Here is a 23,029-nt window from a genome sequence, read left to right as displayed (position 1 = left end):
ATATAGGGTCAGCTGAAGTATATACCCAAGAAGATGCTTCCAGTTTTTCACCTATGAACTGGAAAGGATGTAAACTGGAGAGGTGGGAAGGGATGCCTCAGGCCTGGGAGCTGAATGTGACCCACTGGATCTCTGGATCTCAGAACTCTCCCAAGGCCACACCCTGCTTTGTGCCCTCCTTGAGTGTGTTTGTCCGCCTGCAATGTGTCCATGCACTCTGACAATATCGCTCGCTTTTCTGGGTGTGGGGGAGAGAGTGTTACATATGGAAACTAGCCTGCTGTTCAAAGGTAAAATTCGCACCCATTGCTCCACCCACTTATGCCTTTGGCTCTCCCCAGCCTTGGCATGAGGCCCTCCAGAATGATGCCCAGAAAGGAATGCAGCCTTTGGACTCAGAAAAGGCTCCGCACCCCAACCAGTGTGAGTGATTCCAAGCATTTCAAGTGAGAGCAGGGGAAAAACACAACACATTGACACGAGAGCAGTTGTGATGGTTTATTGGTTGCAGTTCTGGAATTTCTCATATTGATCCACAAGGTCACAGTGTGGGCTCTTCAGTTCTCATTCAGTTTCTAGAGGAGGAAAAGAGACCAAAAATATAGATGTGAATTTGGGCATTAGAATTTAGGTATCAGAATACAATAATAGCCAGGATGGGCCAGATGCAAATAGCTTGCTGAACTCGGACTTTGTTCCTAGACCACAGCTGGTCAAATGCCCCTTCTGCATTTTAGTGTGGGGATTTTGCCCCCCGATGAAAATGAGGCTTAGGTAAGTCATGACTTAAATCCCAGTGGGTTCAATGGAACCAAATTTCAATTATTTAATAATTTTTAATACCCTCTTGATTGGTTTGTTGTTGTTTTTTTAATATCCTAAAGCCTTAAAGCTGTTTGCAAAAAGAAAATATAATCATCAGTAAGAACAACCCCCCCCAAAAAAAAGCTATTTAAAACATGCAAAGGTTAATTAAAATCAACAATAAACTGAAATCAGATTAAAAGACATGTCAACATTCTACATACCTGGGTAGACTTGTCTAAGCAAAAATGTTTTTAGCAGGTGCTGAAAAGAGTACAGTGGAGGCACCTGCCTGATGTCAATAGGCAGGGAATTCCAAAGTTTGGAATTTACAGCACAGTCCTACTTATGTCTACTGAAAAGCAAGCCCTGCTGAGCTCAAATGGGGTTACTCCCAGTTAAGAGTGTCAATTAATCAGTTGGACTGAATCTCCCCCCCCCCAAAAAAAAACCCCACCAGAATATGCCAAAAGGTTGAAGATTTGACTGGGAACCATCTACTGTGCCCTAAAGCTGGAATGCCACTCCCAAACTGCTCACAATGAAATGATAAAATATACTTCTCAGTTTCTAACAAAACACAAATGCTGGATTTCAGCATTTGGACACTGAGAACTCTTTTGAGTTCTGAACGAGAAATTATGCAGACGCTAGATGTTAACGTTTCCAAGATTGGCACTCAAGAAAAAGAAAAGTCAGCTGCACAGGTATGAATTAAGCCTTCCATTCAGACCATTGCAGCTTTGCTGGGCAAAAGATGGGAACCTCACCTGCTGAATCCAACCAATGTAAGCAGACACACGGGTGAAAACGGTCGGCTTCTTAGCGGTGTTGCAGCCCAACCCTGATCCAAAGCTCACGATGCCATGAACTTCCCAGTTGCTTCCGCCTTGGCAGTTCAAGGGTCCTCCAGAATCCCCCTGCCAGAAGAAAAACAGGATGCATATACCTCCGTTTCCCTATTATGATCCAAGGGCAGGGCAAAATGGAAGTGGAGTCCTGATCTGACAAAGCTCACTTCTGTGCTTGAAAGGGTCCATAGGTCTGTGTGTCTGTTTTATGCAGGCTGAATCTGTGGCTCTCCAGATGTTGCTGGACCACAACCCTTCCCCATCATCCCTGAACATTGGCCAGGCTGGCTGGGAATGATGGCAGTTCAACAATATCTGGAGTGTTAGTGTGTGATTGAGGAGCACAGATTCCCCATCCCTGCCTTACAGCAGTTCCCAAACTATTTGAATTTCTGTCTGCAATGCAACTTGTAGGTAGGGTTTTCAGGGTTGGTGTTTGCATCCAATATTCCTCCCATATGTTTTCCCTGTCCTTTGGCCCCATTCCCCCCCGCCACTATCCAAATCCCCTTAAAAAGAGCCCCACACACCTTGTTTCTCCATCCCTGCATACACACTATACGTTTAAAACACATTATAAATGCTAGAGAAAAGCAAATTCATTTCCTTCTGCTGCACTTCTAGCTAATGCATGTTTTACTTTAACCACCAGAGGAAACTGGTTGTGTAGCATTCTAGCCAGCACTAGCTTGTAGCTTCTATGCCTAACTTAACTCCACCCCTAAAAGCTGAGCCATTTTGTTTGTTGCTCTCTCCATACAACATGTCTCTTATTTTCTCTGTCTTGTCTTCACACATTCCACGAACAGTTCCTGCATGAATAAAGCATTTGAACTCCAGAAATGGTAAGTGATTATTCCAATATAATTCACCCAAGCTGCAAAGGTTTGCTAACACAACTTCCTAAGTACTTAAGTGGCTTAGCAAGTGTCACTTGGACTGAGCCGGAATTCAAGCAAGGACTGTTGTTCGTTTTCATGGAGAAAAATGTGCAAACTAAGTGAAACCACAAGCACCCTTCTTCAGAGTGAGAAAGTGGGGAAGGCTCTATGAGGAAGGAAGAGTTTGGGGAAACTTACGTTGCAACCTGAAACGACACCATCGCCTCCTGCACACACCATTGTGGTCTTGACCATGGAGCCCCACCAGTCCCTTTTGGTGCAAGTCTGATGATCTACCACAGGAAGCAAGGCCTGCTGAAGGTTGTCAGATATGGGGCCATTGGCTGCGGAGTGGAACACACAGGAGAGTAGTAAGGAGTCTTTCCCAAAGAGTCAAAACCACATTTACACACAACCTGCTTGACCCTGTATACCACTTTGACCTTCATCTGGCCTTTGCCAGGCTACCTGAATTTATGAAATCAAAAGCTAGCAACTCTGCATGAATAGTGGGGAACCTTCTTTTGGGCAGAGGATGGCATTACTCCTTGGGGTGCTGTTGGGGACCACATTTCAAAAGTGGGTGGGACTAGCCCCCCTTCCTGTGTGCAGGACCAGAAAGCCTGCAATCATGCCCCCTTAACACAGAGACACACAGTCAACAGAGAGACGCTTAAGAGTAGGGATGAGGAGGAACTTGGCTTGGTTTGGATTTTAATGCAAACTTATCTAATTTGCATTTTCTGAATCAATAGGCAGACTGAAACACAGCTACTCTTGAGTATTCACACTTAATTGAAAGTTGTATTATAGTTCTCCAAACAAGCAGTGTGCAAAAAGAGTGTATCTTAGGAGAAAGTTTGCATAAAATGCATAGATTAGTAAAAAACAACAACACACACATATGTATTCTATTAGGGGAAATTGTTTGGTAAAAGAAATAAATGTGTATGTAAGGGGAAATTGCATCCAAAAATGTGTGTCTTAAGACAAATTCACTCTAAAATGCTGGTGGCTTTCCATAGGTATTTCAAAAAAAAAAAAAAAGAAAGAAATTTGCAAACTGATGCGGAAATGTGGAACACTGAATTTAAGACTGTAAAAACGAGAAACTGAGAGAAACTCAAATTGACAGATTCATCCCATCTTCTTCAAGGCAGGCACACAACACAGACACTGAACTGCGAAAAGCGAGCCTCCTTCTTAGTGTACATAGAAGAATCCTTCGAGATGTTCTGGGGGAGCTTTGGTACCTTGTATCCAACTGAAGTTGTACTCAGAGTAGACCCAATGAAGTGAATGAACATAAGTTAGTAGTGTTCATGAACTTCAATAGGTCTACTCTCAGTAGGACTGGCATTGAATGCAACCCCTAAGGTTTTTGTCCAGCTGTTTCCAGGATGCTCATGCCCAGGATAGGGAGCACCCAACTTACTCCAGAGTCGTCCCCATCCAGTGATGTAGCAGGGGTAATCCTGGGCTAGCACGGCATCTGTGGCAGGGAGGCAAGAGGCCTGGATCGTGTCACTGAACTGCACATGCTCGGCCAATTTGAGGAGGGCAATGTCGTTGCTGAAAAGCGACACCAAGAGGGGACAGAGGTTTATGTTTTGGTTTTCGAAAGCAGCTTTTCACCCAGAGGAGTCAAACTTAATATTCTCCAGCCTTCCCCAACCTCATGCCCTCCAGATGTTTCAACTGCAACTGCCACCAACCCAAGAGGGTGAAATCTGTTCTTCCCCTGGCAGCTTGCTGAATGATGGATGGGGGGGGAGAGAGAATGAGAGATTGAGAGACAGAAGAAGAGAGAGAGAAGGGGGTGTCAGGAAAAAGGACAGGGAAGGGTGGCAAAAAGAGAGAGAAAAGGGGTGAAAGAAAGAAATGACTGATGCCACCTGGCATGAGCGTATGTACCCCTACAGCAGAATACCCCCAGGAAATGCTTGTCAGGAAAAAAGGCACGCCATTTCTACAACAGTGCCTGCATTTGTGAAATCCACTTTTCAAGTTCTCTAAGCCAGCAGCCTGTTGGCATGCAGAGGGTCGCAAGGCCAGCTGGCTAGCCCCAGCTGGGTCGTCTCCTTCCAGCCGTCCTGCTGCGAAGACCCACCGGCCTCTGCTCTGACATAAATCAGCGACCCAGGGCACACTATATCAGCCGAGCAAACTGCACACACAGAATAGGTGTGAGGCTTGTGGAAGCATACTACAACTACGGATTTATTAATCATAAATCAGGACAAAGAAAGATGTCGTCTCTCTCTTTGTCTTCACAAAGAGACAGAGAAAAGCAAAAGCTATACACATAACGGAAGTTCCCAGCAAGCTGTGCTGGAATGTAAATAGACATGTGACACGCAACAGTTCCATGTCTGCTCCTTAAGGTGGAATGAAATATTCCCAACACAGCCATCATCGTATGTCTTAAGGCAGTGCCTGTCAGCAATGGCAAACCAATTTAACAGGTCATCCAGTAAACAGACACACACACCCCAAAACAACAACAGCAACATACTCAAGTTTATATGTGATTTCTCCCACTAGCAAAGCCAGATACCGGCAGGAATTATTTTGGCAGGATCAGGACTTGGGCAGCTCTCGCCTGACTCTCTGGATCCCACGTCAACTTACATGACCAAGAAGGAGTTCCACTTCTCGTGGACGATCAACTTTTCCACAGCAACAGCCACAGAGCCGGCCTCCTCTACTTCCAGGTTTTGTTTGCCCAAAAGGACGCGGTAAGTCCGACTGGAGCTACAGACATAAGGAACAGGCAGTGACGTTGTGTGTGTGTATGAATATCAAATGAAATGCAGATTCCTTGATACCTTCCCAATAGCTTCCTTCATTCATACACTGAGTATTTTGTCCTCCTAGAAATGAGCAAGGTCTTTTGGCAGGGTGTGTGTGTCTCTGTGTTATTACTGGGCCAAGTTCAAGGTGTTTGCAGTTTAGGACTAGCTTACCTGCAAAATGCTCTTACCCAGCTGACCGCTTTGATCTGCGGAACTGGCACGGTTACAAGCACCACATAATATCTGTTCCACCTGATAATTTTTTTTAGTGTTAGCAGTACCTATACTGTGGAACTCCCTGCCTATTGACACGAGGCATGTTCCTTTGCTGTACTCTTCCCAGCACCTGCTTAAAACATTTTTGCTGAGACAAGCCTACCCAGCTATGAAGAATGTTGGTGTGTCTTTTAATCTGTTTTTAGGTAGTTTATTGCCAATTTAAATTTTATGAATGTTTTAAATCATTGTTTTTCATCAAAATTTTATTCTCCCCCCCCCCTTTGCAAACTGCTTTGAAGGTTGTTGCTTTTTTTACAATCATGGAGGGCATAAATTTTTATGAAATAAATAAAACCAACATTTTATTGAAAGACATTTGATTGTGTGTATAAAGAAATAAAACCTATCACACACTCCCTTTTGCACCCATGACCCTGAGATTAAGAGCCCCATGTTTGACCGAGTGAGCTATCCCAAATCTCCTACCCCATATTTGCAAAATTCTCATTAGCAGTGATGAGCTATGAATGAGCCACTTTTGGTTCTATGGGACATGTCAAACAAAACAATCTTGGCCTGAGAGTGCAGCGTGATTTTGTTGGTACTTTTTTCAACTTGAACAGGGGGACCTTATAGACTCCCTCCACCCAGAAAAATCCCGTGGCCATTCTGAACAAGTTCTGAAATTATGTCACAAAAAAGTGACCTCCTGCAGCTGGCTTGCCCATTTTGCAATTTTTTTTATTTAAAAGGTTCGGCTCAGGGTTCAGTGGAACACATTGATGTGAAACAAGGAAATTTGAATGGTAGTGTGGGTAGAGCTGCCATATGTCCGTGTTTTCCATGCTTTCACATCGGGGAATTGGGCTGCAAAAAGTTGTTCAGGTGGGTTTTGTTGAATCGGCAAAATGTCTGGGAAAACCCGTACATGTGGCAAGTAGGGCGTTGTTTTTTAATGCTTTTATAATCCCCCCAAAGTCCAAAAACTTAAATGGGGAGGGGGAGATCCCTCCCAAAAAATGCTCAACAACTTTGTCCAGATTTTCAATTTTGGGAATATGGCAACCCTATGTGTGGGTGTTCCAGTATTGCTAGGCAACTGCTCCATTGCAGCCTCAGGACCATTGCAGCCTGATGGGTTTCTGCAGCATCCTTGCTGTTGGTGGGGTGCTGCTTACCTGATGCAATGAGCAGCTGTCAAGACCCAGTTGGACTCAATCAGGGTTCCTCCACATGTGTGAGCCCAGACGCCGTTCTTGTCGTACTGGAGGGAGACCTGAAAAGCAAACCCCCCAAGGCAGATGGCTGTTAGCTGTATGGGTCAAGAACAAATATTTTGATGTGTCGACCTGGTATCTTCGCCACAATATTGGCCCCACACCTTGACATTTCTTATATATCAATTCACTGCATTTATATCCCCAGCAATTCAAGGCAGCATGCCTGGTTCTGCAGCCTTCCCCATTTCATCCACACACCAACCCTGTGAGGTAGGTTGGGCTGAGAGGTAGTGACTGTCTCTCCTCCAAAGCTGGAGATGGGAGGCAGCAGCCGACAAACCATTTCTCCCCTTCAGCATTTAGATCCAGCCCACCGTGCTGGATCATCCACTCTGCTAACAGGTTATGATAATCTTCCTGTCCATGGCTGGGCCTGGGAACTTCAGAACCTGCACTACCACTTCTGGTGACGAGATGTTCCGCAGGATGACACTGGGCCATTTCTCCCCTCCTAAAAAGCAAACGTGACACTTGTTTGCACCGCACGTGGGGAAAAAACATTGCAGATTTACCTGCCAAGGCCAGCTATGGGGTCTGGCGTCCTCACCTCCGACAACACGGGAAATGTTGGGTGGATAAGCAGATTTGCCACAGCCGTGGGCTGGAAGAAGACAGCAGGCATGGGGGTGATGAAAGAGAAAATTAGGGAGAGGGAGGAGAGAGACAGAGACTGAGATGAGCATCTTGGGTACCACAAGGGAGCCAGAGCTGGACACACTGGTATTGCCCATTACTGGTTTAATGAATCTGTTCATGGATTTTTGCAGAAGCATCCTTTTTTAAAAAAGCTACCAGAGGCTATTTATTTAATTTATTTCTGAATTTATATATTGCTTGATTGTAAACAACAACAACCTCAAAGGAGCTTACAAAAAGAATAAAAATGAAATCATCATTTAAAAAGCAGAACCATTTTAAACCCTCAAAAAAATAATTAAAATCAATGATAAGCTAAAGACCAGATTTCGCATGTGTCAACGGTCTACATGTCTCAGTAGGTTTGCCTAAGCAAAATGTTTTCAGCCAGCGCCAAAAAGAATACAGTGAAAGCGACTCTCCGATATCAATAGGCAGGGAGTTCCAAAGTTATGTTCATTTTGTGCAAATTTGTACGCTCTTGAACCACGACAAAGCTCATCTTGGAGAGAGAGAGGCTACTTCACCAGAGACAAGAAACTGAATTCATTGCATTTCCAAAGAACTATTTTGGACTGGGCTGAGACTTGTTATCAATGAAAAGACGAATTGCATGCCAAACAGCCCCAACTTAACTGCACCAAAGACACTTACCATAGCCCAGGATCAAAGCGATGAAGACCAACTTGAACATGGTGACCGAGTGATGGTGATCCAGGGGTGAAGTCAGTGTATTTATAATGGAAACCAGCCTTGACCTAAACCAGGCTTAAATAACAGGCTATATCTGACCTTGCTAAGTTATCGCTTTGCAAATAGAAAGAACAAGGGGACAGCTTGTTCGAAGGACCTGACTGGATCCCACACTCTGGTTGCTGAAACATCTCACAGCAGGGGTGTTGTTCAAGTCCTTTGCACAGGCCTGAGACCTCCCCCTTTTATTTTAAGCTTAAATTTTCTTTTAAGCAGCAACAAAAATTGCTTCTAGGGTGGCATTCTCTCTGGAAACGAGCCTGATTTTTCATCTATGTATCTAAATCAGAGGTAGGGAAGCTTTTTGAAGCCTGAGGGCCACATTAGCTTCCGGGTCATCTTCCGGGGTCCACATTCCAGAGGGAAAAGTGGGTGGGGCAATAAATATAGATGCAACCTCTTTGCAGAAGGCTACTTTCTACACACATTCAGCACACCCCTCATCTATTCAAGGAAGATCAGAGTTCATGGGGCATTTTCCAGCCAGGCAGAAAAACATCAAGGAGGGGGTGAAGCCAAGCTGGTGAGGGGCCTTGCCGGGGGAGAGAAATTTAAATGAAGGTGTCATGAAAAAGAAACATGCCAGTTCAGTCAAAAGGGAAAAGATGCATTTGAGTGGGAATGATTTATTGTCCCAACGCATTTCAAGCATTGTGACTCTTTTTCAGAGGCAACTGATTTCACATATTCTAAGGACTGGCAGCAGCTCTCCACAATTTCAGATAGGCATCTTTCTTGGCCCTACCTGGAGATGCCAGGGATTGAACCTGCGACATTTCCTCATGCAGAGCAGGTGCTCTACCTTTGAGCCCTTTCTCCCAAATAAAATAAGACTATAGTTCTCATGGTCTCCAAACAGAAGGATGATTTTAAGAAGTTGCCTTTATAGGAAGTCCATCTAGTTAAATATTGTTCACACTGACTGGCAGCAGCTCCCCAGGATTTCAGACAGGGTTCTCTCCCACTCCTCCCTGAAGGTGCTGAAAACTGAACCTGGGACCTTCTGCAAACCCCATGGTCCCTCCACCTGGTCCCAGGACCGGGTGCACTCAAAGTCTGCCCTGGCTTTGCCAGCTTGCTCTCAACTAGGCTGCCAAGGGCACCACACACACACATCTTCAGCAGACATCAAAGCCATGGCCTTGATGGGAAAACAGGTGCTTGTGAGACTATCTTGGCATGGCCTTTGGAAAGAAGGAGACAGAAGCATTCCAGTTGCCACGTCTCCCAGTGGCACACAGCCAATGGGGACCTTTCTGTTGCTGACGGCATCCTTGGCTGGATCTGCCTCTGATAGACCCACCCAGAATATAAGATTGGATGGAGTTCATCTGTTGAGAAGAGCTGGACACTCCACCCGAGGTGCCCTCAGCCATGATTGGAGTCCTCTTCACTGCTCTGGCATTGGCCTCCGGGGGTATGGGTTGAACTCAGGATAAATAAGAGGATGGAATCGTCTGGTTCATAGCCACAGGGCATGGAGGTGGCCGGCCTCCACTCCTTTAGATGGCTTTCAGAAAAAGAGTATCTAGATTATGAATGAAGGAGAACTCAGCCAAGAGTTTACTGGCCAGGAGAGCAATAATAATAACAGAATTTCCACATGCAGAGGCATTCTCTCTCAGAGGGTCTGATACCAGGAACAAACCATGGCCTTTGTCTCGTTCATTCAGGCTCCTTAGGGACCTAGAGACACATCACTGGGCAGATGGGCCTCTGGTCTGAATCTGCAAAGCAAGTGGTGTGTTTGAATGGGAAGCCTGGAGAGCAGGTCAGAGTAGACCGTCCTTGGCAGGCTGGGGAGGTGCTCTCAAAATGCAGCGCAGAGAGGGGCAACTCAAAATCCAGCCCTGAGCGATGATAGTCTAGGAATGAAGAATGAGCACCAGTTGATAACAGCAGCAGAGTAGGAATTTTTTTACAGGCTGCTTATATGCTGTTCTACAGAGCTCCTGCAAGCCTCAAAACAAGATGCCCAATCGATTCTGCCAGGAGATATGGAAAACCTCTCTGGATGCTTTTCTGATATGCACCAGGCACTGAAAGCCATTTTGTGGGCTCTGTGTGCAGATATGGTGGGATGGGGAGAAATGGCAAAGCTACCTGTTCTGGCACCGGGAGCGGCGTACATCCAGGGGCGTGGCTGGTGTGCACCCCAAGGGGCGTGACACGCATCCCAGGAGGCGTGATGTGCCACCTGCGGGTGTGTGGCACATGTGGGGGGGGGTGCAAGGCAAGCGATGTCACCCCCCGGGTGGCACCTGGGGTGGACCGCCCCTCCACCTTCATCCACCAGTGATGGGGAGGAGTCTGCATTTCCAACTCACCCAGGCCGCATATGCAAAATAGCTTTGAAGCACGTTTAGAGCACATTTCCCTCCCTCAAAGAGTTACGGGCACTGTCGAGTTGCTGGGAATTGTAATTCCTTGAGGAGTGAACTGCCGTGCCTAGAATTCTTTGAGGGGGAGAACGTGCTCTGAAGGTCTAGTAGTATGTACACAGCCTGTACAGACTCAGCAAAAACTCATTTTTTTCTCACACACTCTGATTTCCAGTAACTTAGTCACCACCACTCCCTGAAAGGGATGGTATTGGGTAGAGTCAAAGAGGGTTCTTGCAACAATATAGGCATGCTAATTTGTAGCCTGAGCATTTTGCTCCCTTGAGCATCACCCATCTGTTGCACTGAACCTTCCTAAAGTGTCTGCACTGTGTTCTTTTTGCAGCCTTCAGTTGTGGGGTCCCGAGCTACAAGCCCAAAGCAAGCCGAATTGTCGGAGGAGAGGATGCCAATCCGAACAGCTGGCCCTGGCAGGTAAGATGCTCCCTTGCAGTGTTTTTTGTACAACTAATTTTCTTTCTCTTACAGAAATGTTTTTCTCCCTCTCTCATAGGCAGGGCTGGCCCACCTATGAGGCAAGGTAAGGCGACAACCTTGGGTGGCAAGATTCATGGGGCCAGCAGACCCCAATGTAGATCTTTATTCCCTACAGGCGCCGAAATAACTTGGGCCAGCTCTGCTCATAATGCTAGAATCCACGGACATCCCATGAAGCCAAATGTTGGGAGATTCAGGACTGATGTAAGAAATTCCTTCTTGAGGCAGGGCACGGTTAATCTGTGGAACTCATTCCCACAAGATTCAGTGATGCCCCTCAACGTGGGTGGATTTAAAAGAGGATGACTACCCATATTTATAATTCATTTATGCATACTTATTGTTATTCGTGCTTATTTTATCTGTGCATGATTGATAATTATTGTGTGTGTGTGTGTGTGTGTGTGTGTGTGTGTGTGTGTGTGTGTGTAGTTTTTATTATTGCCTTGGATGGTTATATATGGGGTTATATATGGGGTGTATCCAAGTCCTACCCAGAGGAAATTAACAGGTCTAAATGGGCTTATGTTAGTCATACCATTAATTTCAGTGGATCTGCTCTGGGTAAGACTAGTATTATTATTAGCAGTTGTAATCTATCATTTCAGCAATTTAAATTTTGTTTACTACTCTGAGAAGGATTTTCAGGAGCAAACTCATTTCGACTCTGATTTGGATAGTGTGACAGGAGGTCCGGGGGGCTTAGCCTCCTCCAGGCTCATCCTGAGACTTGCCTGTCATTCCCAGGCTTCCCTTCAATACTCTTCTTCCAGTGGGAAGTGGCATCACACATGCGGTGGGTCCCTCATCGCCACCAACTGGGTCATGACAGCCGCTCACTGTATCAGGTACTTCAACAGCCAGATGAAAACAACTGCTTTCACGTACGACTCTGGGATCCTTTGCAAATTTTGCCTTTTCTGGACCAGGATAAACCTGATTGCTGTTATCCATGTTGCTAGGAAGCTCCAGGCTGGACTACTGCAATGTGCTCCACATGGGGCTGCCCCTGAGGTTAGCCTGGAAGCTCCGCCTGGTGCAAATATAGAGGCTATTCACCCCAAATGGAAACAGATTTTGCACCAGCGTGTCCATCTCTCTACTTTAGACATTTCCTAGTGTTGTCTCTCACACCAGTGTGACTAAGAAGTAGACATCAGGGTGGCACTATGCAGATGACAGGATGAGGATGGCGTGGGCCTGATTTTCACGGGGAGATCTGTCCTGAACAGACTGCAGTCTTACGGTTGAGGTGCCTGTTTCCTATCTCTTTCTGCTCCTTAGCCCATAACCAAAAGTATGTGTAACTAAAATTACGACACCTTCTTCCTCTTAACCTCTCTCGCCCAGTCCCTGGACAAGCTCCTTGGAGCAGGGAATCTTATCCTCTGTTATCTGGAACAAACATTCGCATTTGCAATCTGTTGTTATTATTATTATTATTATTATTGTTGTTGTTGTTGTTGTTGTTGTTGTTGTTGTTGTTGTTGTTGTTGCAGATAACTCTCTGATTGCCCACTCCTTTTCTTCATATTTTTTTTATAGTTCTTCTCGGACCTATAGGGTCTACCTCGGAAAACACAGTCTCTCAGCCAGCGAGAAAGGATCAGTTGCTGTCTCCCCGGAAAAAATCATCATTCACCCAAAGTGGGACTCAAGTAGCGTGTCCAGCGGGTAACTTAATAGCTTTTCATGAAACGAGTATAGAAGGAACTAGGATTCCCAACAGATTTGGCAGGGTGGAGAGAGAAGGGATGAAATTGGGGGCCTACTTACTTCTGGGGAAAAAAATATATCCAGAATTGTTTTTCTTTTAGTACCAAAGCCAGAATTTAGAGCTTGCTATGCCCCTTCCCACTATTTTGCCCCCTGAGTAAAGCTTGGGATTTATGAGCAAAAGTCACCATCAGCATTTATTTATCTACTTAGAGCACCTGCTTGAATTGCGTAGGCTGCATTTGTTTGCTACGAAGCCGCCTTGTGGAGATGAATCTCAGAGCACCGCTCTATTTGAAGGGCTGTCAAAGAAGTACTGTAAGACAGGAGCACAAGAGGAGCCTTGCAGTTACCCATCAGCAGGCACGTGAACAGCAGGCACCCAGCTCACCTGGTCTTTCCCACCATAGTGGGACACACTGCATTTCTATTTGAATGGCAGTAGTTTTAAATCTGCACCTGCACATCTAAATCAGGACATGCCTATTTTATACAAAAATGTGTCCTCTTTCTCTTGGCTCGTTGGTGATGCATTCCATTTCTGCTTAAGTTATTATTTCTAAATGTGCATCTATAGGTAAAGGTAAAGGGACCCCTGACCATTAGGTCCAGTCGTGGCCAACTCTGGGGTTGCGGCACTCATCTCGCTTTACTGGCTGAGGGAGCTCGGTGTACAGCTTCCAGGTCATGTGGCCAGCATGACTAAGCCGCTTCTGGCGAACCAGAGCAGCACACGGAAACGCCGTTTACCTTCCTGCCGGAGTGGTACCTATTTATCTACTTGCACTTTGATGTACTTTCGAACTGCTAGGTTGGCAGGAGCAGGGACCGAGCAACGGGAGCTCACCCCGTCGTGGGGATTCAAACCGTCAACCTTCTGATTGGCAAGCCCTAGGCTCTGTGGTTTAACCCACAGCACCACCCACATGCATCTACATGCATATAAATTAGCATGTGAAAATGTGCTTGCAGATCTCTGATTTCCTCTATTTTGGCACAGCATCAGTGTGTTCCCCTACCTTGAGTGATTTAGCGTATCCTTCTGGAGATGTTTGAGTCAAAGTGCTGGGGTTGTACTTAACATGGTGGTGGGATGTATCTTGTTTTGACTTTGTGGGAGATCTAGGATACATTGCATTACGATGAGCGTAACACAGAGCACTCCTTATCTCCCACAGTCAAAAACCAGAACCAGCTGTACCTGCTTTGGGTAAGCTGAGAATCACTCTGGTGACCTCTAAATGTTTTGGACAACTAACTCCCGTCAGCCCCCTGGAGCACGGCCCTTTGAAGCTGGAGCTGATGGGAGATGTAGTCCAAAACGTCCAGAAGGCACCAAGTTGCAAAAGCTGCACCAGACACCCTGTCCTTTCTCTCTCTCCCTGCGGAAACCAGGAATGACATTGCGCTGATCAAACTCTCCAAACACGTCACCCTGAGCGACAAGATCCAGTTGGTGTGTCTTCCAAAGGCCAACAGCATCTTAGCCTCCAACTCTCCCTGCTATGCTACAGGATGGGGGAGGCTGCAAAGTAAGCAATGTTATGATTCCCCCCCCCCCCCATACACTGTTTGATGCACCAGATCCATCCTTCTGGGTTGTCACACAGACACGATTCCCTTTTGGCCCACAGCCAATGGCTTATTCAGCTCCAGTGGAAAAGCAGATAGATTTGGCCAGGAAATAAATTTCCACACCACGAAGTTCAAAATTATTGAGCTATGGAGGGGCAGGACACTAGCGCAAGGGGTGGGCAAACACTCCCCCATCACAAGCGCCACTTTCCATCGTAGGAAAACTTCTGGCCAATAGTAGGTGCAGTCAGAGGCAAATGCAGATGGAGCCATGGATGTACAGTGGCACCTCTGGTTACAGACGCTTCAGGTTACAGATGCTTCAGGTTACAGACTCGGCTAACTGAGAAATAGTACTTTGCTTCAGGATGAGAACAGAAACCGTGCAGCGATGGCAAGGCAGGCCCCATTAGCTAAAGTGGTACTCAGGTTAAGAACTATTTCAGGTTAAGAACGGACCTCCAGAACGAATTAAGTTCTTAACCCGAGGTACGACTGTATCTCCTACACAAAAGTCAGAGGTTTACACCCGGACACCCCTTTCTGGCCAGGCATGCAAGAGGCATGATTACAGTTCAAAGATACAGTGGTGCCTCTGGTTACGTACTTAATTTGTTCTGGAGGTCCGTTCTTAACCTGAAACTGTTCTTAACCTGAAGCACCACTTTAGCTAATGGGGCCTCCCACTGCTGCTGCACCACCGCCACGCAATTTCTGTTCTCATCCTGAAGCAAAGTTCTTAACCCAAGGTACTATTTCTGGGTTAGCAGAGTATGTAACCTGAAACATATGTAACCTGAAGCATATGTAACCCGAGGTACCACTGTATATCCCAGCCTGCCGAAAGCACTTGAGAAAGGCATGGACTGGACAGGGCCTTCAGGAATCAGCATGGAGGGAGAAGATTGGGGAAGCCCTTGATCGCCAAAGAAATAACAAATAAATTAGCCTCGCCAACCTGCGGCCTTCCAGATGTTTTGTGATGTCAACTGCGATCAGCTGGTAGATATGATAGTCAAAAACCGCTGTAAGATGCCAGGTTGGCAAAGCCTGAAATTAGGGATTAAAGAAGGCATCATTATTTGTTCCACCTTCATGTTGGCCACGTTCAGCATTGTCAATACAATCTTGTTCTGTTGTTGTTTAGTTGTTTAGTCGTGTCCGCCTCTTCGTGACCCCCTGGACCAGAGCACGCCAGGCACTCCTGTCTTCCCCTGCCTCCCGCAGTTTGGTCAAACTCATGCTGGTAGCTTCGAGAACACTGTCCAACCATCTCGTCCTCTGTTGTCCCCTTCTCCTTGTGCCCTCCATCTTTCCCAACATCAGGGTCTTTTCCAGGGAGTCTTCTCTTCTCATGAGGTGGCCAAAGTATTGGAGCCTCAGCTTCAGGATCTTATCCTTCCAGTGAGCACTCAGGGCTGATTTCCTTAAGAATGGATAGGTTTGATCTTCTTGCAGTCCATGGGACTCTCAAGAGTCTCCTCCAGCACCATAATTCAAAAGCATCAATTCTTCAGCGATCAGCCTTCTTTATGGTCCAGCTCTCACTTCCATACATCACTACTGGGAAAACCATAGCTTTAACTATATGGACCTTTGTTGGCAAGGTGATGTCTCTGCTTTTTAAGATGCTGTCTAGGTTTGTCATTGCTTTTCTCCCAAGAAGCAGGCGTCTTTTAATTTCGTGGCTGCTGTCACCATCTGCAGTGATCGTGCAGCCCAAGAAAGTAAAATCTCTCACTGCCGCAGAGGGTTTTAAGGGCTTGGCTAATTTGATTGGGTTATATTTTATTTTATTGGGTTATAGCCAGTGCCTTTTTTTCTGGGGGGGATGCAGGGGTACACATAGCCCTAAACATTTTGTGAATCTTTGTACTTATGTCCATTTACTGTATTTATTTTTCCCGATTTGAACTATAAAATGGTGATTTTCTTGAGTCAAAATGAGAGTACCCCTAAACATTTTTTTTAAGGAAAAAAGCACTGGTTATAGCCAATTCTAGAGTTACTCGGAGTAGACCCATTGAAGTTACGTGGTGTAACTTTTTGGACTGAGTTTTACTGTTTTATCAATAATTATTTTATACGTACCACTTACCTTTTCCCTATTAAGCCGTCTATAAATCTTTCTGAGTAAAAACAAAACAGGGGCAGGCTCTTTTTCATAAAGCTCCTCACATTTCCTGAGCGTTCGCGGTCTTAAATCCTAGCTTCTTCAATGGTACACTTTCAGATGTGCTTCACGGCAAACTCAGCCACAAGAACTTGAGCAGCTGGCAAAATTCTAACCTTAAAGTGATATCAGTTTTTGTTTCTCCCCCCCCCCCAAAAAAAGGAAGTAAACACCGCTCTGGACCACACAACATGCTTATGAAATATATTTTTTAATTACTTTTGGTTAAAAAAAATAAAATCATACCACTGAAATGGAACAGCTTTTGGAATCAAAAGCAGAAACACATTCTTTTCAATCCATCCATTTAAACCTATTTGGTGGGTGGGTTGGTGGGTGGGGGAGGGAAACAGGTTGAGAAGAATGGAAGGAGAGACTGAATATAACACTTTCTTAAACCCCCTCCCCACTCCGGACCCCCAACCACCTATGGTCGCAATATGAAAAAATAAACAAAGCCTCTGAGATCAACAGGACTTTTGCCAAAAAAATATAAAGGGAAAGAAAGGGAAGGAGGAGACCGGAGGGGATTTCACATGGCAAATGGGAGAGAATGGACTTCTTCTTTTTTTTGCTGGGTAACAAAATATATATGTAACAAAATATAATGTCAACTCTCTGGCTTTTAAAGCTCAGCTTTGCTCAGGGAGCTTATTCTGCCAAGGGCACAGACTTCCCTTGTTGCTGCCTCAAGTCTCAAAAACAAAGTGGTCTATTCAGCATTGCCAACTTCTAAGAAAAATAGTTGTCTGTCCTCCTCCACTGCAATAATCAGAAATGATCAGGTCGAATGTGGAATCAAGAAACACTCCACCCCCTATCAAAGTCTGTAGGTCACAAAATTTTTTACTTTGCACATTCCAAAGGGGGCACTTCAAGTGTATGGAAAAACACCCCTTCTCTCCAACCCCCCACCCCAAAAACCCCACCCTGCCATTGGAACCTTTATACAGGAATGCAACCACGGGAATTAAAAAGTTGGCAATGCTAACTCTATCACTTTCCTTTTCGAGCTTTGAGCTAAAAAAGCATTTTTTTTGGAGTAGATTTCTCCCCTTGTCAAACACACTGAGGGTTTCTGCTTCAGAACCTGAATTTGACAACCGGGGGTTGTCTCTTTCTTTAATGATCACAGTGCATGCAAAAAATTAAAACAGAATAATCATCCAGATTAAGCCATTTGAACATTTAAAAGCACTTAGGGGTGGTCTCCCAGCCTGAACATTCAACATGAATATAGACTATTACACTTTTTTTACAAGTTTTGCCCACGTGGTTCTAGATTTGGGTGGATTTGCCCAGAATGTGTAGGTATGAAAAAGGCTTTTCTTTTTTTTAAAGATAGCTTGATACTTTTCTGCAAGAAGAGTTGCCTGTTGCATCACAACTTCAGCACTTGGGTTATTGCCATGATATAAAACACACACTCACACATACAGAGAGCGAGAGAGAGTATGAGAGAGAGAGAGCGGGGGGGGGAGAGAGAGAAATATGCTTTTTCTGGTCTAGCTCAGTTGGTAGACTTGTGGGCTCAAGCCCCACCTTGGGCAAAACAAGCATTGCAGGGGGTTGGACTAGATGCCCCTTGAGGTCCCTTCCAACTCTACAATTCTATGATTCAGTGTTATGCTTCTCTAGCAAGAGCCCAACTTACAATGCCCTTTGACCCCACTGCCCCATGAAGCATGGTTAAGGCCTTCATCCACACTGCACAAAGTTAAATTTACTGGAAGTTGAGGGCATCTGTAGATGGGGCTAAAATAAGATCGGTGGGAGGGGCAACACTGTAAAAATTATTATTATTATTATTATTATTATTATTATTATTATTATTATTATTATTTCACCAAAATATGTTATGTATGTCAGACCACTTTCTTTTTCCTGAGGTGCAGCACCTTTAAAAATGGCAAACTTACGGAGCGATGAGCTAATCAATAGCAGGAAAATAAGTCTTCAGAACACAAGCCGACAACTTATGAGAGGAAGGAACCCTCAGATGTTTAGCTGGGGCTGATGGGACTTCAAGTCATCATCTGGTGGACCAGAGGTTCCTCATTTGCAACTTACAAGGACAAGGCTCCCTATCTAGTACAGGTATTTGATGGGAGGCTGAGAGACTCACAGTATTGAGCGGATGCAACCTAGACACAATGGAATGTGCCAACTTTGTCACAGGCTTAGAAGAAGAAGGCTGCCCTTCAGGGCAATGGGTTTCCTGTATTGGCTATCGAACTAGGGTGACAAAATCTCAAGGCTCCAGCCTAATTGGGGGGTGGGGAGGGAATCATCGGTGTGTGTGTGTGGCCAACACAGCTTTCTCTCCTCAAGTCCTTGGGGACAATAAGGCTGAACCATAGGTAGTCCTAATACACCCAGCCTGCTTTGCCAATGGTAATGGCCAAGGAGCCAACACAACACCTGCCTGCCCGCAGTGTGAGCAGGAGGAAACACAACACCCTTTCAAGGAAGAAGCGCGACCCCCCTGCCCAGGTGAGCAAAAATGCAATGCTACAGTGCCCCTCCTCTTAAGATGGGGAAACGCATCAGCCCACCCTCACCTTCAAGCAGCAGTAACTGGTGCCCACTGGAACCAGTAGGGTGGAAGGCAGGGAGGCCAACAGTAGGTGGCGCCAGAGACAATGAAAGGCAGTGCCTACTACTCATTCTGGCTTTGTTGCCATCCTCCTTCCTGTTGATTTCTACAAGGGGCAACATTAAGACTCAGGATAGAGGAAGGACCACTCCTTTGGACTGGCTGTAAGGGAGGCAAGTGGGGGGCTGGCTAAGATTGGTGGGGAATGGACCAGCCTCTGTTGCATACAAGCAAGGGCAGGGGCACTTGGAAAACACATTTGGTTCAGCTTGCCACAGTCCTACACCGGTTTGCCATTTTTGAAAGTCTTCATGAAAATTACTCAGCATTTGAGTGCACATTTCCCTAACATTCAGATTTGTCCCAGTAGCACCTTAGAGACCAACTAAGTTTGTTCTTGGTATGAGCTTTCGTGTGCATGCACACTTCTTCATATCTGAAGAAGTATCTGAAGAAGTGTGCGTGCACACGAAAGCTCATACCAAGAACAAACTTAGTTGGTCTCTAAGGTGCTACTGGAAGGAATTTTATTATTTTTTATTTTGTTTCGACTACGGCAGACCAACACGGCTACCTACCTGTATTCAGATTTGTGTATGCAATTTTGCTGGACGTACCCATTTCCCCAAGCATTTTTGCTCTAGTAAGATGTATTTTGGGGGGAGCTATTTCCATGACGACATGCATTTTAGGTGCACTTCCATCTAACACATACATGATTTCTTTGGCTGGAGTACTGTATTGCAAAAAGAAGAAGAAAAGAATGCGAATTTCGGAGAGCTGCATTTCATTTATCATGTTGTTCAGGAAAAGGGCAAATTCTGCAGGCTGGCACTGCAAACTGAGCCACCCTGGAGAGTCTGCAGATTTCCCGCTTTCCAACACACACACACATACACACACCTGGTTTTTTGGCAACACTTCAAGCAAAGGGACTTTAACGTGATCAATTAAAGCATTTTTGATTGGAAGGGATTGCACACGCTAAAGTTGCATTCTTATTTTCTTTTGCACAAGCACAGCTGTCGGAGCAAGGGTACGTTCAGGCCTTCCCCGCAAACCCCGGTCTTTGACCGTGAGCCAACGACCACAGCGATCACCAAACCGGCTGGGAGATGAAATGGTTCACAAGTCGAAAGTGCAAAGCCTGAGCTCAGGACACGCCACGCAGTTACAAAGAGTTAGGAAACTCCCACCAGACAGACACGACACGCCATTCACAGGTAAAAGACACGGAACTGGCCCACAGGAAAGTGGATGGGAGCGGCAGCCTCTGGGATGTTTGCCTGTGGTATTTACAGGTCAAGAAGAAACAAGAGAGGTGTTGTTTTCACAGCCCGAGGCCTGAACGACTCCAGATTCAACTGCAAATTCTTTTCCGCATTGGTCCAAACACAAACCACAACCTAGGGTTGCCAACTGACCGGAAAACCCCTAACTGGGCCTGCTCTTGTGCCTTCAACGGCTGCCTGAGCGGCAGAAAATGGGAATGTTTCACAGCAGGGAGGTAAGCCTCATCCCCTGCAGATCAAGCAGCCGCTGAAGGCGCGACTCAAAAGATGGGAACTGCACAACCGCCGGCAACTTCGCATCGTTCCCGGTTTCACTGGAGGACTTTGCTAGGGCGGCTTTCGCCGTGGACAAACGTCCCTCCCAGCAACGCTCGGGCTGGCCCTGTCACTGCTTGAAGGCCGACTGCAGTTCTTTGAAGGCTGCTTTCCTCTGCTTCATCTCCTCCGCTTGCCGCCGCTTCTCTTCCTGCTCCGCCTTGATCTCCTCTTCGAAGCGGCTTGTGACATTCATGGCTTGCACCTGGAAGCAGAAAAACTGGACAGGTGAGATCGGAACGGTCCAAATGGGCAGCTCCTCTCACTACAAACACTTAGCGCCAGGAAGCGGGAGCAGCCGATGAGAAAGAGGAAGGATGAACCAAAGATCCCAGCAGTACAATATCAGAAAAATGCCTGCAACAGAGTCTGGCCATTGGTCCACCGACCTCAGTATTGTCAACATGGACCAGCAGCAGAGTTTCCAACAGGATTCTCTCTTCCCCATGCATACCTGCCTAGAAATATCAGAGACTGAGCCTGGAGCCTTTTGACTGCAAAGCAGGTATGTGCTCTACCACTGAGCTAAAGTCCTTTCTCTAAAAGTGAAGTAAGGTTCTAGTCCATGGGTAGCCAAACTAAGGCCTGGGGGCCGGATCCGGCCCAATCGCCTTCTAAATACGGCCCGCGGATGGTCTGGGAATTAGCATGTTTGTACATGAGTAGAATATGTCCTTTTATTTAAAATGCATCTCTGGGTTATTTGAGGGGCCTGCCTGGCGTTTTTACATGAGTAGAATGTGTGCTTTTATTTAAAATGCATCTCTGGGTTATTTGTGGGGCATAGGAAATCATTCATCCCCCCCCCAAAAAAATAGTCTGGCCCCCCACAAGGTCTGAGGGACAGTGGACTGGCCCCCTGCTGAAAAAGTTTGCTGACTCCTGTCCTCATGGTTTTGAACAGAGGGCTGGTTTTAAGAGGAAATTGCCTTTTTCTGGTCTGTCTAACTCCATACTTGTCAATACTAACTTGCCAGGGTTTCAGACAGGACTTTCTGTTTCACACACCTACCAAAGAATATCAGAGGCTGAGTTCTGGACCGTTTGTATACAAAGCCCACCCTCTGCTACTGAGCTGCACCTCTTTTCCATCTGAAGATGACCATTCAGTGGATTCAGTTGGGAAGGGCCAGTGTGGTGAGCGTCCGACTTAAGCTAGCTCCTGTTAGTAAACTAACAGGAAGAGACGGCGGTCTGAGGACTTCCTTTGCTTATTATAAGGTAAACTTGGGCAGCTAGAAATGCCGTTTCTGACGCGCACTCCATAAATGGTGCTGGAATGGCACTCCCTGCCTGCATTATCCGCCTCTGCTTGTAACCAAGCAAGTTTCTAGTCCCTCTTACCTGTGGAAAGCATGCAGGGAGGATTCTGCCCAATCGCTCCCAAATAAGTCACCTTGTTCCCGCCTTCCACTGCTCTAGCCAATGAGCAGTGAGGCAGAGGGACCGACTGACAAGAACTTGCCTCCAAGAGCTATTTGTTATGGTTTCAGTGAGGTGGAGGCACTACAAAAGGCCTCTATGGGCACATAGGAACCCACTCCATGCTGCCAGCCCCTGCCTTGGGCTATGTGCAGACAGTGGTGTGATCCCAAGAGAACAGAGGACCCAGCCGCTCCTTACTTTGGCCTCGAAAAAGCTCTTAGCTCCTTTGACACCCTCCGTTGAAACGTCGATCTCCGACAGGCGGGCTAAGGCGTGCAGGCCACTGTCTTCCTCCAACTCGCCTGCTGCAGCTTTGCGAAAGATCAGAAGAAACTGGAGCAAGACAGAAAACACAAACCTCCCATGAATTTCATTCCTCCAGAATCCCGTGACAATCCTGCTTGCAAAAGAGGCAGAGTAATACAGCACGATTGCACCACAGGCACATTTAACTCGTGCAATTGCAACCTGACACGGTTGAAAGCTGGCAATAACCTCGCAAAATTAAAATGCATGAAAGGAGGAGAGCTTTTAAGCTTCCAGGCTTACTTACCAGGCTCTGGGAGGTTCTTGTGAGATCTTAAAAGCTCTCTGTCTTGCAGGGGTGGGGGCAAGGGATACTGAATTGGCTGCCAGGGTGAGGGGGGAAAGCAGAACTGACCCAATATTTCTCAAAAGACATTTTCTTTATAAAGAGTCTATGTACCCTGCTTTTCAGCCCAAAAGGCTCCCAGAGCAGCTTACATATACAACCAAAACATGACCGTTCAACCCGCAAAGCTTACAATTTAAAAAGAACACGGTGTGCAAAGGAAAACAGACTGGGAGGGAAGAGGAAA

General features: G+C 46.1%; 3 protein-coding genes across 4 annotated transcripts in view; 1 reads left to right on the top strand and 2 right to left on the bottom strand.

Moving 5' to 3' along the window:
• Positions 1-513: 513 nt before the first annotated feature.
• On the bottom strand, positions 514-8,280 carry LOC310711386 (chymotrypsin-C-like). Its single transcript, XM_083513289.1, has 8 exons — positions 8,121-8,280; positions 7,343-7,431; positions 6,729-6,826; positions 5,168-5,290; positions 3,972-4,108; positions 2,735-2,880; positions 1,575-1,724; positions 514-575 (listed from the first exon to the last, which is right to left on the bottom strand). The coding sequence occupies exons 1-8, from the start codon at positions 8,158-8,160 to the stop codon at positions 558-560; spliced, it is 801 nt and encodes a 266-aa protein (XP_083369415.1). The 5' UTR covers positions 8,161-8,280; the 3' UTR covers positions 514-557.
• A 1,313-nt stretch (positions 8,281-9,593) lies between these two features.
• LOC310711088 (chymotrypsin-like elastase family member 2A) lies at positions 9,594-14,390 on the top strand (the record flags this gene model as incomplete). Its single annotated transcript, XM_083512561.1, has 5 exons — positions 9,594-9,636; positions 10,947-11,035; positions 11,846-11,946; positions 12,644-12,772; positions 14,210-14,390. The coding sequence occupies 5 exons, from the start codon at positions 9,594-9,596 to the stop codon at positions 14,388-14,390; spliced, it is 543 nt and encodes a 180-aa protein (XP_083368687.1).
• A 2,364-nt stretch (positions 14,391-16,754) lies between these two features.
• The window catches only part of EFHD2 (EF-hand domain family member D2), a 33,841-nt gene continuing 27,566 nt past the window's right edge, over positions 16,755-23,029 (bottom strand). The window contains exons 3-5 of one of the 2 annotated variants that reach the window (XR_014528430.1): positions 22,389-22,523; positions 19,044-20,970; positions 16,755-18,983 (exon numbers count right to left, since the gene is read on the bottom strand). Coding sequence is in view for 1 of the 2 variants with exons in the window: in XM_083513303.1 (XP_083369429.1) it covers positions 20,836-20,970; positions 22,389-22,523 (270 nt within the window). In the remaining variant the exon portion in view is untranslated. Of the gene's footprint in view, positions 20,971-22,388; positions 22,524-23,029 lie in introns of both variants that reach the window. The other variant, XM_083513303.1, reaches the window with a different exon arrangement.

Source organism: Podarcis liolepis (genome assembly GCF_965112155.1).
Source record: "Podarcis liolepis genome assembly, chromosome: 7".
NCBI lineage: Eukaryota > Metazoa > Chordata > Lepidosauria > Squamata > Lacertidae > Podarcis > Podarcis liolepis.
This window is presented reverse-complemented; position numbering and strand designations above follow the sequence as displayed.

Bases quoted from the DNA above. Each gene is read 5' to 3' on its own strand.
- LOC310711386 (XM_083513289.1), bottom strand. From the start codon at position 8,160: ATGTTCAAGTTGGTCTTCATCGCTTTGATCCTGGGCTATG. The intron at 7,432-8,120 runs GTAAGTGTCTTT...GTCTTCTTCCAG, and splicing joins CGCTTTGATCCTGGGCTATG to CCCACGGCTGTGGCAAATCT. The intron at 2,881-3,971 runs GTAAGTTGGGTG...TCCACTCCGCAG, and splicing joins TGGATGGGGACGACTCTGGA to CCAATGGCCCCATATCTGAC.